This window comes from Aquarana catesbeiana, linkage group LG01, assembly GCF_042186555.1.
Source record: "Aquarana catesbeiana isolate 2022-GZ linkage group LG01, ASM4218655v1, whole genome shotgun sequence".
Lineage (NCBI taxonomy): Eukaryota > Metazoa > Chordata > Amphibia > Anura > Ranidae > Aquarana > Aquarana catesbeiana.
Window position 1 is genome coordinate 633,477,057 of NC_133324.1, and position 16,835 is coordinate 633,493,891.

The 16,835-nt window shown below is 45.3% G+C and overlaps 1 protein-coding gene across 1 annotated transcript in view; it reads right to left on the minus strand.

Moving 5' to 3' along the window:
* Positions 1-16,835, minus strand: part of LOC141127440 (ovochymase-2-like) — a 96,490-nt gene that overhangs the window by 51,415 nt on the left and 28,240 nt on the right. The window contains exons 13-15 of the mRNA XM_073613877.1: positions 13,333-13,433; positions 5,303-5,580; positions 3,330-3,493 (exon numbers count right to left, since the gene is read on the minus strand). Of these exons, the coding sequence (XP_073469978.1) occupies positions 3,330-3,493; positions 5,303-5,580; positions 13,333-13,433 (543 nt within the window). The remainder of the gene's footprint in view (positions 1-3,329; positions 3,494-5,302; positions 5,581-13,332; positions 13,434-16,835) is intronic.

Below are 16,835 nucleotides of genomic sequence, written 5' to 3' on the forward strand. Positions count from 1 at the left end.
TGTCACTCTGCCCCCTCCATGTCACTCTGCCCCCTCTCTGTCACTCTGCCCCCTCTCTGTCACTCTGCCCCCTCTCTGTCACTCTGCCCCCTCCATGTCACTCTGCCCCCTCCATGTCACTCTGCCCCATCTCTGTCACTCTGCCCCCTCTCTGTCACTCTGCCCCCTCTCTGTCACTCTGCCCCCTCCATGTCACTCTGCCCCATCTCTGTCACTCTGCCCCCTCTCTGTCCCTCTGCCCCCTCTCTGTCACTCTGCCCTCTCCATGTCACTCTGCCCCCTCCATGTCACTCTGCCCCCTCCATGTCACTCTGCCCCCTCCATGTCACTCTGCCCCCTCTCTGTCACTCTGCCCCCTACATGTCACTCTGCCCCCTCCATGTCACTCGGCCCCTCTCCATGTCACTCTGCCCCCACTCTGTCACTCTGCCCCCTCTCTGTCACTCTGCCCCCTCCATGTCACTCTGCCCCCTCTCTGTCACTCTGCCCCCTCTCTGTCACTCTGCCCCCTCCATGTCACTCTGCCCCCTCTCTGTCACTCTGCCCCCTCCATGTCACTCTGCCCCCTCCATGTCACTCTGCCCCCTCTCTGTCACTCTGCCCCCTCCATGTCACTCTGCCCCCTCCATGTCACTCTGCCCCCTCTCTGTCACTCTGCCCCCTCCATGTCACTCTGCCCCATCCATGTCACTCTGCCCCCTCTCTGTCACTCTGCCCCATCCATGTCACTCTGCCCCATCCATGTCACTCTGCCCCATCCATGTCACTCTGCCCCCTCCATGTCACTCTGCCCCCTCTCTGTCACTCTGCCCCATCCATGTCACTCTGCCCCCTCCATGTCACTCTGCCCCCTCTCTGTCACTCTGCCCCCTCTCTGTCACTCTGCCTCCTCTCTGTCACTCTGCCCCCTCCATGTCACTCTGCCCCCTCAATGTCACTCTGCCCCCTCCATATCACTCTCCCCCCTCTCTGTCACTCTGCCCCCTCCATGTCACTCTGCCCCCTCCATGTCACTCTGCCCCATCCATGTCACTCTGCCCCCTCTCTGTCACTCTGCCCCCTCTCTGTCACTCTGCCCCCTCCATGTCACTCTGCCCCCTCCATGTCACTCTGCCCCCTCCATGTCACTCTGCCCCCTCTCTGTCACTCTGCCCCCTCTCTGTCACTCTGCCCCCTCTCTGTCACTCTGCCCCCTCCATGTCACTCTGCCCCCTCCATGTCACTCTGCCCCATCTCTGTCACTCTGCCCCCTCTCTGTCACTCTGCCCCCTCTCTGTCACTCTGCCCCCTCCATGTCACTCTGCCCCATCTCTGTCACTCTGCCCCCTCTCTGTCCCTCTGCCCCCTCTCTGTCACTCTGCCCTCTCCATGTCACTCTGCCCCCTCCATGTCACTCTGCCCCCTCCATGTCACTCTGCCCCCTCCATGTCACTCTGCCCCCTCTCTGTCACTCTGCCCCCTACATGTCACTCTGCCCCCTCCATGTCACTCGGCCCCTCTCCATGTCACTCTGCCCCCACTCTGTCACTCTGCCCCCTCTCTGTCACTCTGCCCCCTCCATGTCACTCTGCCCCCTCTCTGTCACTCTGCCCCCTCTCTGTCACTCTGCCCCCTCCATGTCACTCTGCCCCCTCTCTGTCACTCTGCCCCCTCCATGTCACTCTGCCCCCTCCATGTCACTCTGCCCCCTCTCTGTCACTCTGCCCCCTCCATGTCACTCTGCCCCCTCCATGTCACTCTGCCCCCTCTCTGTCACTCTGCCCCCTCCATGTCACTCTGCCCCATCCATGTCACTCTGCCCCCTCCATGTCACTCTGTCTGGCCCCCTCCTTGTTCCCCTCCTTGTCACTCTGTCTGCCCCCTCTCTGTCACTCTGCACCCTCCTGTCACTCTGCCCCCTCCTAGTTTACACATGTGGTGCCCTCTGAAGAGCAATCCACATTTGTATTGTTCTTCAGAGGGCATTTGACAGGCAGGGAGGAGGTGTTATATCACCTCCTCACCACCTGTTTAAACCCCACAGCATTGCCCCGCAATTTAATGCATTGCACATGGATACAGGAAGCCCCCATTCACTTGAATGGTCCACATTTGGCAGGCAATACTGCTCACTGAACCCAACAGTGCAGACATGTTTTGCCACACTGTCATGCAGAACATTTTGGCTGTGGCAAGTGTCCATCCCCCTTTGCTGTCTTTTCAGCTTAAGGGGAATGGTTGGGTAGCTGTTAAAACACAGCATAACCTCTAATTTTTACTGTCCTCCAACAACAAGTGTAAACGGAGTCGCAGGGCACTCTGCAGAGTGATCCATAGTGGATCATGTTTTGACGGTATTTGACAGGTGGTGAAGAAGAGTTATGTTGCCTCTTCACCACCTGTTTTAAATCCCTAAAAACCCATACCACTGCTGTAGCCATGTGCATTGCACACAGTTGTAGCGCAGTCCCATTCAGGTGAATGGGTTGAGTTAAGCAAGTGCAGTGCCGTGCACCACTAAAATGTTCGGGTTTGGCTTGAAGAAAAGGTGGCAACCCTAGTGGTGGGGGGGGCGGGGTGCAGGGGACAGAGGACATTGCTTTGAGTTCACACTGACCCCTTCTCCCCTGGGGACAGGGACCCCATCAGCATTAGGGACAGGGACCCCATCACCCCAGGGGACAGGAACCCCATCTCCAGACCATGCTGGCTGGCAGGACTGGCATCAGCCACCCTTGGGTGCCAGGATGGGGGAGGGGGCAGTGAAATCCGAATCCCCAGCCACATGCTCCCTCAGGGTGAACTGGCTTTGTATTAAAGGAGAAGTATGGGTTTGGCTTTTTTTTCCCCTTTTATACTTAGTTGCTGCATCTGTCCCCTGGCATCACTGCACTGAGAACCGAGCCATTAAACACCACTGATGGCTCGGTCCTCACTCCTCCCTGAGTGGAGAGATGCTCAGTCAGCATCTCTCCTGCTCTGCTCCTCCACACTTACTGGAGCGCTGAGCCGTGGAGGGGCTGGGAGCGGCCATCTTAGTGGCTCGCTGAGAGGCTGAGACAGCCATCAGTCCAGGCACCTGGCAGATCCAGACTTCCAGAGTCGGGATGATGCGGTGTCTGGACTGATATTGATGACATCAGCAGAGAGCAGACTTCAGACCGCTCTCTGCTGAAAATGGGTGACAGGAGTGCAAAACAAACTGAATAAAAATGTGATAAGTGCTTTATATTTTTTTCATACTGAATGTTAAAAAGGTTCCTTAATAATTGTCATCCAGTATTGTTTAGTGTCTTGAATTTTTTTTTAATAAGCCTTTCTATATTAAAATAAAACAAAAAAACACTCACCTGACATACAGACTTAAGCTCATCGGGGAGAACATAACCAGCACAGATCATAGAGTCCTTTATTTGGAACCACCAATACTGAGGAGTTTTGCAAACTTCATAACCAATAACAGGTAGTACCACTTGATTTAATGCCTCAGCAGCTTTGGGAGCCGTTGAATTTCCTGAAACAGATTTAACAGATTTGTGATTTCATAAACCATCTGAACTTATTGATATATACAGTATATGAAAACACACTTTAAATCATCTGTATGGTATATTATTTTGAATTGATATTTGCCTTGTGGCATCTTTTGCACAGCGAGGTATGGGAGATAGACTCAGACTGGGAGATGGAAGGACAGCACTATAGTACATGCTAATCGAGCTCTGCTTTAGGCCTCGTTCATATCTAGGCGTATGGGGGTGACAATCAAGTAATTGAGCAAATAGAATTGCGGGACACCTGTTGCCCAAATGAAGCTCATGTACTTCTTTTGGGCGTTAGGCGTCCCGCAATTCTGTTCGCATGTTTTTACCGCGATTGTCGCCCGACGAATCGTGGGAAAAACACGCCACATTTGGGGTGCTATTGAAATTGACGGGCAACACACCAGGAATTAACAGGCGTCCCGCGGTTTGTGACTATTGCGCATCGTGGGCAGAATCGCGGGAATTCCGCCCACGATTCAGGACACAAACATGTGAACAGAGCCTTAGGCACAATGCTCACAAGGCACATGCTGACAGCAGTATAGAGTGAGTAGAATTGATGATTTATTATTGTTTTGCCACTCCTTAACCACTTGCTTACTGGGCAGTTAAACCCCCTTCCTGCCCGGACCAATTTTCAGCTTTCAGCGCTGTCACTCTTTGAATGATAATTGCGCGGTCATGCTACAGTTTACCCAAACAAAAATTTTTATTATTCTTTTTACACAGATAGAGCTTTCTTTTGGTGGTATTTAATTGCTGCTTGTTTTTTTATTTTTTGCTAAATAAAACAAAAAAGGACTGAAATTTTGAGAAAAAAAAACAAAAACTGTTTCATAGATTGTTATAATATTTTGAAAACAGGTAATTTTTCTCCTTCACTGATGTGCGCTGATGAGGCTGCACTGATGGGCACTGATAGGCTGCACTGATGGGCACTGATAAGGCGGCACTAATGGGCACTGATAGGTGGCACTGATAAGCACTGATGAGGCGGCACTGATGGGAACTGATGGTTGGCACTGATGGGTGGCACTGAAGGGCACTGATAGGTGGCATTGAAGGGCACTGATAGGTGGCTCTGATGGGCACTGGTAGGCACTGGTAGGTGACACTGATAGGCAGCACTAATCTGTGGCACTGATTATTAGACACTGACGGGCATTGATTGGCAGCACTAGTGGGCATTGATGGGTGGCACTGTGGGCACTGGTAGGTGGCACTGTGGGCACTGGTAGGTGGCACTGGTGGGTACTGATAGGTGGCCAGTGTCTTGTTACCGTTTGTATATTTGGGTCAGGGACACACTGGACGCCTCTGCTGCTATTGCTGGGTGAACGACCAGTGTCTTGTTACTGATAGGTGGCACTGGTAGGTGGCACAGGGGGCACTGGCAGGTGACACTGATGGGCACAGCCGCGGCTTTTTGAGTGAGGGACCGATGTTCCTCCGACAACTTTGTGTGACCGTGTGTATGCAAGACAAGTTTGAGCCAACTTCTGTCGGAAAAAATCTGATGGATTTTGTTGTCGAAATATCCGTTCAATGTCCAATCGTGTGTACAGGGCATTACTGTGCTGGCTGGCAATAGTGCGTAAATCCCCTAAAGTGACAAAAATCTGAAATTCTTTAGCAGACCGGATCGGTTATTTATATACATTTCAACTGTTTATTTAGAAATCTGCCTGAAGTCTGGCTTTAAAATATCAACAAATTTTTATAAAAGCTTTTGTGTCAGATGTTATTTTTTAATATTAGAAGATGAATATGTTACTTGCCTGTTTCGTCTCCCCATCCAGTTGCATGGCATCTGTAATTTTCAGCTAAGACCTGATCTTTTGGTGGAAGACAGGCAAAATCGATAACATCATTAGCCACCACCTCACCATCCAGCCTCACCAAGGCAATATCATACTCCAGTCCTAGAACTTCAGGGTAGCCAAAGCCTTGATGGCGGTAGATGCCAAGAATTTTGAAGCATTGCTCCTTTGGCTCCACCAGTGTTAGGTTATGTTTGCCAATACACATTTGCCAGCGATTTAACTCATCTGCATAACTTGAAAGATAAAAGTCCGATGTAGTTACATCTACAAAGAGTTTGCCTAATATACCCATGAACACATAAATACCCATGTTTGTGCGCACACATTTGTAAGCATATTTTATCATTTGTATATTAACAAATATGCAAATGATAAAATAATGCCTAAAGTGTATGTTCAGGCATTATTCAAATTTACGCCCCAACCTTACTGTAGAGCAGTGGTTCTCAACCCTGTCCTCAAGTACCCGCAACAGGCCATGTTTTGGGAATTTCTCTTAGATAAAATATCTGTCCAAAATACCAATCCATTGACTCTGATTTAAAGCACCCATGCAAGATAAAGGAAAACCTGCAAACATGGCCTGTTGGGGGTACTTGATGACAGGGTTGAGAACCACTGCTGTAGAGCATATGTCCCAGCATTATTTTTTTCTTTTACCCACTTCCCATAGTGAGAAACAGCTTTTATTACTGACATTACCAGAATTGTAACTGTTTTTTTAGGGACAGCGGCTATGAACTCAGTTCCTATTGGCACACCACCAGAAATAAATCTCCCAACAACGCTCCCTATGCATCGTATGGGCAAGCTTTTAGTATTTAAGGCAGCAGCATTGTTTTGTGCAGAAAGAGACTGATATATACTTGTAGCACCTTGAGGTTTAGGCAGGGTGGCTATTAAATTTATCTGCCAAGTGATAGTTGTCTTGGTCAATTGTTGCCAAGGTGCCCACACATGAGAGGTTTGAGTAGGAGAACCATGTGATTCAACTAAACCAGGGTAGAGCTGACCGCTGCCAATTGATTTCACTCTAATTCTGGAATTGCTGCACTTCTCTCTTTTGTCACTAGGTGGCCGGGTACTTGGTGACACTAGATAAGACAAGGGCATTGCAAGGACAGATTAAGAATATATGGGGTATATTAGCCAATGGACAGGGATTTTCTTGACTCCTTTGGGCTGCTGGGAGAGCTTATTTATTTGGGTGAGGTCAGGTGATCAGGGTTCTGTACCACCTGGACAGCTGTCTAGATGGATGTGTGTTGTGCTGCCCCGGGCTGCTAAGCCAGAACCTGAGGCCTATCCTGGGGTCATCTGGCTGCTAGGCTGATAGAGGGCTTATCCAGAAGCAAGAGAGCAGTGTAGGGTTGGGACTGCGGCTTGTAGTCCAACCAGAAGTGACGGTTCTGCCGGCTGGAGAACCTGTCATGGTCGGAGGTAGGGGGGAAAGCTGCCGCCACTAAGGGACCAAACATCTTATTACCAGGGACCACAGTGAGTGGCTGAAGCAAGTACCAGAGCCAACTGGGGATGGTGAAGAATTGGAAAACTTTAGCCGGTGTCAAGCTAGGGACCCAGCCAGCTGGGATTTCAGTGCAGGACTGTTTTCAGCCCTAACTAGAATTTAGAAATGCATTCGATATTTTGCAGACCAAGAGGTATTTTTCTGTATTTGCTGAATTTTGTAATGGTTAAAATCCAGCCACCTGCTGTGTGGGGCCCTTTCCCAAATGACCCCATTTATCCTATCATTTCCATTTCCTGTACTTCCTTTCTCCCCCCCACCCACCTTTTTTTTCCTTTTCTTAGAAATTTTTACAAGTGCCGGAACCCATGCATAACTTGGTGTATATGGTAAGGTATTTTCCTCCCTTCAGTCTGTAATTAGACAAGCTCATCATTTTATTTGCCATGCTTTACAAAGTTTGGTCTTTGTAATATTGACAAAGTTGCATATAGTCTTTGTTCTCTGTTTTAATGTTAAAGTGGATGTAAACCCCATTCATGAAATCTGATTTGGGCACATATATCTGTAGTGTTTACTTATCTCTCTTCAAAGTCCTAAGGCCCGTGTCCTTCTGCTGCTTCATTCCTCTTTTATCAGCATGATAACTTCTGACAGTGTTGCCAACCACCCGTTGATTTACGGGCAGCCCGTAAAAACAGGGCACTTTTCTCCTGCCCGTAAATGTCCATAGCAGTAGAAAAGTGGCAGTAAAAAATGGTGGTGACCGGCGGGTCAGAACTGCGCATGTGCAGTTTGCAGAAATCTCAGAGAAGATCCGATCCACTGCCTTTGCCCGCCGGCGCCACGCGATGATGATGTCAGCCACACCGCCAGCACCGTCAGACTTTAAAAAAGCAGGAGCTGAGGGCGGATGGACAGAGCAGACTCGTGGTGGAGTGGACAGAGCAGACAGCAGCGCGTGCTTGAAGGAGAGCGCGGAAGAGTCGGACCCCTGCCCTACTGGCTCTTGTGAGCCAGTATAGACACAGAGTGCCCTGGTTCGTGTCGGACGGTGAGTGGCTGTGCAGATTGCGCAAATAGGTCAGGGAGACTCAGGAGGACTCAGACAGTGCTCTGCTGCTCAATGTGCTCACTCAGTCTCAGGCAGAGTGACTCAGTCAGTCTCAGAGAGAGTCAGACAGGGGCAAGGGCCTGGCCCAGGGGACTATATGAGATTGAGAGAGAGTGATTCAGTCTCAGAGACAGTCAGGCAGACCGCAGTCAACAATCCCTTGTTGATAACACTGACGGTGGAGGTGGACTGCATGGATGGGGCATTGCAGCAGCACAGTGAAAGGGGCACAGGAGGAAAGATGCTGATGTGGAGAGGTATGGTAATATGAAGGGGGACAGAGGAGGAAACTACCATGTCCGCAGTCTCTGACCATCTTATGTATCATGTCTGCAGTCTCTGACCATCTCTTGAATCATGTCCGCAGTCTCTGACCATCTCCTGTATCCTGTCCGCAGCCTCTGACCATCTCTTGTATCATGTCCGCAGTCTCTGACCATCTATTGTATCATGTCCGCAGTCTCTGACCATCTTCTGTATCATGTCCGCAGCCTCTGACCATCTCCAGTACCATGTCTGCAGTCTCTGACCATCTCCTGTATCATTTCCGCAGCCTCTGACCATCTCCTGTATTCTGTCTGCAGTCTCTGACCAGCTCCTGTATCATGTCCGGAGTCTCTGACCATCTCCTGTATCATTTCCACAGCCTCTGACCATCTCCTGTATCATGTCCGCAGTCTGACCATCTCCTGTATCATTTCCGCAGCCTCTGACCATCTCCTGTATCCTGTCCGCAGTCTCTGACCATCTCCTGTATCCTGTCTGCAGTCTCTGACCATCTCCTGTATAATGTCCGCAGTCTCTAACCATCTTCTGTATCCTGTCCACAGCCTCTGACCATCTATTGTATCATGTCCGCAGCCTCTGACTATATCTCCTGTATCCTGTCCGCAGCCTTTGACCATCTCTTGTATCCTGTCTGCAGCCTCTGCCCATCTGCTGTAACCTGTCCGCAGCCTCTAACCATCTCCTGTATCATGTCTGTAGCCTCTGACTATCTCCTGTATCATGTCCGCAGCCTCTGACAATCTCCTGTATCATGTCTACAGCCTATAACCATCTCCTGTATCATGTCTACAGTCTCTGAGGGGGAGTCTAGACAGGAGTCAAGAGTGGGAGCGCCTGCGAGATGGGGGTCATGGGAGAAGTCAGACATGTGTGGACTGTGGAGAGGAGACTATAGGGTAAAACCAGAGCCACCAAGCTGGAGCCATCTGACTGAGCCCTGCAAGGTGCACCTGAGAGGAGGTCAGTGACAGTGCCACCAGGCCAGTCTGAGGGGGGGTGATGATGTAAGGGGGGGAGTAAATACAATAATGTAAGGGGGCACTGATATAAGTGACCCCCCTTACCTTAGTGTATTTACTCTATGGAGGGTGGTCTCTGGTCACCAGCGTGCCCCCCCACATCAGAGTTCCTGGCGTTCCCCTTTACATCAGAGTCTGCAGGATTCCCCCTTACAGTGCAAGGGGGAACTCAGTCTGCGGACCCTGATGTAAGTGTGAACTCAGATGTAAAGAGAAAGCAGTGGACTCTGATATAAGGTGGTCTCTGGTCACCAGAGCCCCCCTCTACATCAGAGTCCCCTCTTAGATTATGATCTGCAGTGTTCCCCTTTAAATAAGAGTTCCCTTTCACTGTAAGGGGGAATCCTGCAGACTCTGATGTAAGGGGGAACTCTGTGCTGGCTGGGTTATAGTAACCTGACCCTTATGCCAATATATGTTTTTTGACTTTTGTTTAACTTAAACACATTGCTAATAGCACTAGCTATATGTTTATAGTATAAATAATGATATTTGCACCTTTTGGCACTGAAAACATTTTAGGTACTTTTTTTGCAGTGTCAGTAAAAAATGTGGTTCTGTCAGTAAATTTCATGATTTTTGCCGGTAAACAATGTAAATCTTGGTATCCTGCCAGTAAATTTCACTTCGGAGGGTTGGCAACACTGACTTCTGACAAGTTCTTCGACACATGAGATAAAAGCAGCTGGAAATTTGTGTCGGGGTGGGTGCATAGAGATAGATTAGCAGAGAGCTGGTCTATTCATACTGCAGCTCTGCATGTTTCTTCATTCCTTTCCCTATGTGGAGGGGGGGGTGTGCCTTTCCTCCAATCAGCTGTCACACAGTGACTTCAAGACTCCATACACAGTGGTGGAACAGGAAGAAAATTTTCTAACACAATGTTCACTTTCTAAACAGTGTAGAAAGCTGAAGACAGCAGATATACAAATAAAACTTATGTAGGGAGATTTGTTTCATCTCTGTGTATCATCTGAGGCTGTTCACTTCACTGGATATATGTGAGGGTTTACATCCACTTTAAATAAAGAATTGGGAAAAAAATGTGAAAATATGCATGTATTGCAGAAATGTACTTTATATACAAAATACTATATACAGTGTCTAGAAAAATTATTCACACCCTTTAAAATTTTCTACATTTTGTCATGTTACAACCAAAAACGTAAATGTATTTTATTGGAATTTTGTGTGATAGACCAACACAAAGTGGCACATAATTGTGAAGTGGAAGGAAAATGATAAATGGTTTTCCAAATTTTTTACAAATAAATATGTGAAAAGTGTGGCGTGCATTTGTATTCAGCCCCCTTTACTCTGATACCCCTAACTAAAATCTAGTGGAACCAATTGACTTCAGGAGTCACCTAATTAGTAAATAGCGTCCACCTGGGTGTAATTTAATCACAGTATAAATACAGCTGTTCTATGAAGCCCTCAGGAGGATTGTCAGAGAACCTTAGAGAACAAACAGCACCATGAAGGCCAAGGAACACACCAGACAGGTCAGGGATAAAGTTGTGGAGAAGTTTAAAGCAGGGCTAGCTTATAAAAAAAATCACAAGCTTTGAACATCTCATGGAGCACTGTTCAATCCATCATCCGAAAATGGAAAGAGTATGGAACTGCAAACCTACCAAGACATGGCCATTCACCTAAACTGACAGGCCAGGCAAGGAGAGAATTAATCAGAGAAGCAGCCAAGAGGTAACTCTGGAGGAGCTGCAGAGATCCATAGCTCAGGTGGGAGAATCTGTCCAAAGGACAACTTTTAGTCGTGCACTCCACAAAATCTGGCCTTTAACCTCCCTAGTGGTATGATTATTTCAGATTTTTGCATCTCAGAGCGGTACCATTATTTTGCATAGAAATTTGGCGTTTTATATTGTAGGTCTGTAATTCTTAGCAATAACACACTTAGATCTGTCCACCAGGTATGATGAAGTTTGAAACACAAAATCATAAATTATAATATAATAAATAAATATAAATAATTGAAAAAAAAAAATAATATAATAATAATAAAATAAATTTTCCCCACAATTCACTATTGCTCAATTCTGCAAGTGTTCTAAGTTATTATCGCTGTTTTCTAGCTGGTCTAAAGCCACTTTTGATGTAAAGGGACACTTTTTGGTTCCTATGGACAATCTCAAGTTTCCAGGCAGAAAGAACAGTATATACAACATAAAACTGCATGCAGGGCATGGGCCAAAGCACTTGGGACAAAAGGGAAGTGAAATGATTTCATACAGTACTGTAATCTATAAGATTACAGTGTACTGTATGTGTTATGATTTTGACTTTTTTTGAATTTGCCGCCAGGCTCAGCCCCCGTGCGTCGCAACGCTCGCAGGGAACGGAGCCTGGCACAGAGAGGCTTTAGGCAGAGGACGGAGCCCGCAGACAGCGCTGGGGGACATCGCAGGATCCTGGGGACAAGGTAAGTATACCACACCAGGATCCTGAGATGTAATCCCGAGTGTGGCTCGGGGTTACCGCTAATGGTGCTGAAATTTAACCCCGAGCCACACTCGGGAATACCGTCAGGGAGGTTAAGGAGGAGTGGCAAGAATAAAAGCCATTGTTGAAAGAAAGCCATAAGAACTCCCATTTGTAGTGTGTGAGAAGCCATGTGGGGGACACAGCAAACATGTGGAAGAAGGTGCTCTGGTTAGATGAGTTTAAAATTTAACTTTTTGGCCTTAAAGCAAAACGCTATATGTGGTGGAAAACTAACACTGCACATCACCCTGAACACACCATCCCCATCCTCTTCCTGTTGGTCTCCATTCCATCCTTTGAGCCTTCTGATTTATGGGACTGCTTTACATATTAAAAGCCTAGTGGGGATGCTTGAGAGATGGAAGGTGGAAGCTCAAACTCCTTTACAGGAAAAGTTGAGATTTGAATATGGCTTCAGCCAGCTACATAGCTATATTTTTGGAACTACTGTTTGTTTTAACGCACACTTTCACTCTGACTATGCATTTTAAATTATAGGCTCAGCTTGAAGTGCTCAGGGTAACTTCAGAGGACTCTACAAGAAAAAGGTAAACTTTTTCAACACACTGACAGAGCTATTCTATTATTTATAGCTCTCAATTCTTCAGCTGCCATGGACCTGGGTTTTAGGGGATTTCGTGCCATATATATTCATGAAAACAAACATGCATTTCTGACTGAGCTCCCCTAAAAATCAATTTATCTTTAGCATGGTTGAATTTGGTAAAAAATAATTTCATCATTAATTTGATATGGTTTTTCTTATTTCTTTACAATTGTTTTATGTTTCCCCACATAAGCAGAAAGGAGAGAGTAGATGCTGTAATATAAGGCCCATTTCACATTTGTGCATCATGAAAGTCGTGCGATTTTGTTGTGATTTTTGTCTCGGCTTTGACGCGATTTTGTTGTGACTTTGACGCGACTTGAAGCAATGCCTGTGTTATCTTGAGGTCTATGGACCTCAAGTTGCATCAAAGTCGGACCAAAGTAGTACAGGAACTACTTTGAAGTTGCTGCGACCTGAAGTCGCACAGATATGAATGATAATCATTGGAAATCATGGAGTACGATTTGTCATGCGACTTTGCAGTCCCAAGTCACAGGACAAGTCGCAAAAGTGTGAAAGGGGCCTAACAACTAAAGTGAATCCTCCACTATATCAAATCTTATAGTCAACTACTTTGGAGCAATCAGGGTGAGCGGAACTTGGATTGGGATTCTTCCTTTGTAGTGCCAAGGAAGGCAAATACTATAATATTTGTTGTTTTGGTGATACCTTACACAGAAATGGTCACGAAGGGTCATATTTACTCCCCTGTTCCCCAAGATCAAGTCATAAATCCCCATATGTATTTTATTAGTGTACTTAAACAAGCCCCAAATAACTCAGTGCAGTTTTAAATAATACTCTTCTATGCAGTATCTAATTGACAACTTCTGTTAAAACTGAAAGACTGTGTGATGAGGCATGCATTAAGCTATTTATCTTTATGACACACAAAGCAATTGCTAAGCTTACAGAAAGGAGTAATATTAGAAACACAATCTAGTATGAAAGATGTTTATGTCAAATGAAGGACAGCCTTACTTAATAAAACAGTGGGCTGCTGTGAGGACCCAGTTCTTGTGGATGAGAGTGCCACCACATGTGTGGAAGAAAATGGTTTCATTACGAGAACTTGGCCAAACCTGAAAATATGACATTGAGAAAATTGTGACAATAAAAAAGGAGTAACAGACAATAGCATGCTAACTATGGTTTAGATGCTACATATTTGTCACCTGGATTTAGTTTTAAAGCCTAAGGTTAGTTTATTTATTTATTTATTTTTTAATCAGCAAAAGGGGAAGTATTTAAATTGACAAAGGGGTAGATTTACTAAAACCAAAGTGTGTAAAATCAAGTGCAGATTTGCATGGTAGCCAATCAGCTTCTAACTTCAGCTTGTTCATTTAAGCTTTGACAATAAAACCTGGAAGCTGATTGGTTTCTATGCAGAGCTGCACCAGATTTTGCACTCTCCAGTTTTAGTAAATCAGCCCCAAAGTGTCACTTGTGCTTCTTTTAGTTGAAACCTTCTGTCCTCTGACCCCCCTACCCTCTCACAAAAAAGACACAAGTCCACCCAGTTCAACCAACAAACAAACAGCAAACTTCTAGTGCTGTGGGGATTAATACAGCCGCTTGACCTGTCATCGGCACTTGTCTAGAGTACCAAATATGCTCCCTCTTTCTACTCCAGCCATTCATAGAAGCTGTGCTATGTGGAGGAGGATTTGGGGGGACGTGTGGAGGAATTAAAGGTCTACCTCCTCCATTCATAGAGTGCTTTTCATTGATGTAAGCTATAAATTACCACTTTGGGGTATATGTGGGGGGGGGGGGGGGGGCAGAAGACAGAATATTTAAACTAAGACAGCAGCCACCAGCACAGGGGCCACTGCTGATTCAATGTATCTTGTACAGATTTATTTATATAAAAAATACCTAAACTTAAGCTTTAAAGTGATTTTCCATTTTCACAAAAAGGGGCAGATTTACTAATAGGGTTGAGCATTTTCACTTTGCAAAATGAATGCTTTCAAAGCTTAGTGAAAAAGGAGATGGTACACTGACTTCAATAATCCAATCATATGCAAGGAAAAAATCCAGTTTTTTTCTTTCTCTTGCTCATGATAGGGTATTCAAAAGAAACATAGGGGGTTATTTACTAAAGGCAAATCCACTTTGCACTACAAAGTGCACTAAAAGTGCACTTGGAAGTAAAGTCGCTGTAGATCTGAAGGGGACATGCAAGAAAAATAAAAAACAGCATTTTAGCTTGCACATGATTGGATGATAAAATCATCAGAGCTTCCATTCATTTCAGATCTACCCCTTATATTTAGAGCGACCGCACTTCCAAGTGCACTTGTAGTGCAAAGTGGATTTGCCTTTCCTAAATAACCCCCTCAATTTTTCTATTTGCAATGTTATAACGTCTGTAAAGTAAAGACTAGTCAAATAGGAAATTATTTCAGTAGACTTGTATAACATAAAAAACCGCCATCATCAAAGTAAAGGGTGCCAAATACCTTTTCAAAATTATTGGGGGGGGGGGCGTCTGCAGGCACGCTGTGCGCTGAACAACATTTTGTTGTACACATATTGGCAGAGAGCACTCATGCTGATAACGCTACCACAAGATTTGCAGCCCATAAGTGTTGTCAGTTTAATGCAAGAAGCACTGCTGGATGTAAGATATTGGCAGGATCATTAGGTATTTATTCACTATGACAATAATCAGCTTTCATTTAGCTGTGACTAATGAATTAAATAAAAGCTTTTGCTTATTTAGGCTCACATACACTTTATGGAAACATTCACTTTGCTAAGTAAACATTCTCCTTTAGTAAATCCTTCTCAGTGAGTGAAAATGTAATTTAGTGGGCAGCCCCCAGGCCTACTTCACATTAAAACCACAGCTAATTACACAAACTCTGTATTTGTAACAGTGCACGGAGTCAGATCCTGTAGGTGTACAACCTACGGCACTTTTGTCATATCTTTGATTTACTGGTCCTAACAGGGCTAAGAATATAAAGTTGGAGATTACGCTATCTCTGATGATTATAAGGGAAACACATATCTGATAACTATAGAGGGAAAAGCTACCTTTTTCTGCTTTTGCCACCTATAGGTAAAAGCCAACTGTGCCTAATGGTAAGTTCAGCCCTGGTAAGTCCAGAAAAGCACATTGTTTACTTACACTTTGAGAATTTAAACTCATTATTGAATAGGGCTATGGGGGTTATTTACTAAAGGCAAATCCACTTTGCACTTGGAAGTGCAGTCACTGTAGATCTGAGGGGGACGTGCAATAATAAAAAACAGCATTTTAGCTTGCACATGATTGGATGATAAAATCAGCAGAGCTTCCCCTAATTTCAGATCTTCCCCTCAGATCTACAGCGACTGCACTCCCAAGTGCACTTGTAGTGCAGAGTGGATTTGCTTTTAGTAAATCAACCCCTATGTGTATCAGTATTCATTCCATGCACTGAAAGTTTGGGTCAGCACACAAGACCTAATACTTTCATGCACTCTGGGGGTTATTTATGAAAGGCAAATCCACTTTGCACTACAAGTGCAAACTACAAGTGCAAAGTGCACTTGAAATTGCGCTGAAAGTGCACTTGGAAGTGCAGTCGCTGTAAATCTGAGGTGTAGATCTGAAATTAGTGGAAGCTCTGCTGATTTTATCATCCAATCATGTGCAAGCTAAAATGCTGTTTTTTATTTTCCTTGCATGCCCCCCTCAGATCTACAGTGACTGCATTTCCAAGTGCACTTTCAGTGCAATTTCAAGTGAACTTTGCACTTGTAGTGCAAAGTGGATTTGCCTTTTGTAAATAACCCCCAATGATTTTTGAAATTTGGTTACATTTAGTATACCATTTTGTAAAGACCATTGTTACATTTGTAAAGATCTTTAAGTCCTCATGCACACGGACGTTTTTACAGCTGCTTTTTTGAGCTTTTTTTGCAGCTTAAAAAGGCCTGTCTATGTTAGTCTATGGCTTCATGCACACCTAGGCGTTTTTGAGCTGCAAGTGGCATAGGCGTTTTTAAGCTGTAAAAAAAACCCAGGACCAGTGGGTTCTGAGAGACGTTTTTCAGCTGTAAAAACGCTCTAACGCTGAAAAACGCTCAAAAACGTCATTCACCAACGTTTTTTAGCGTTTTTGATCCATTGAAAAAAAAAAAAAAAAAAAAAAATTTGAAAAAAAAAAAAACGCTCAAAAACACTAACGCGGAAAAACGCTCAAAAACGCTCAAAAACGCTAAAAAACGCTATTACAAAAACGCTGAAAAAAGCTGAAAAAAGTTGAAAAAAGTCACTGCTAAAATACTGGTGTTTTCATAACGTTTTTTTAACCGCCTGTGTGCATGAGGGCTAAATCCGAAGACCAGGTATATATAAAAGACACACATTCATGCTGTAATAAATTTATTAAGACACTTACATTTGAATTGGTATCAGCCTCTGGCAATCCCCTGTCCTCAGGGTGAGAGATGGGCAAGCAGCACAAGGAGCCAATCAGTTGTGC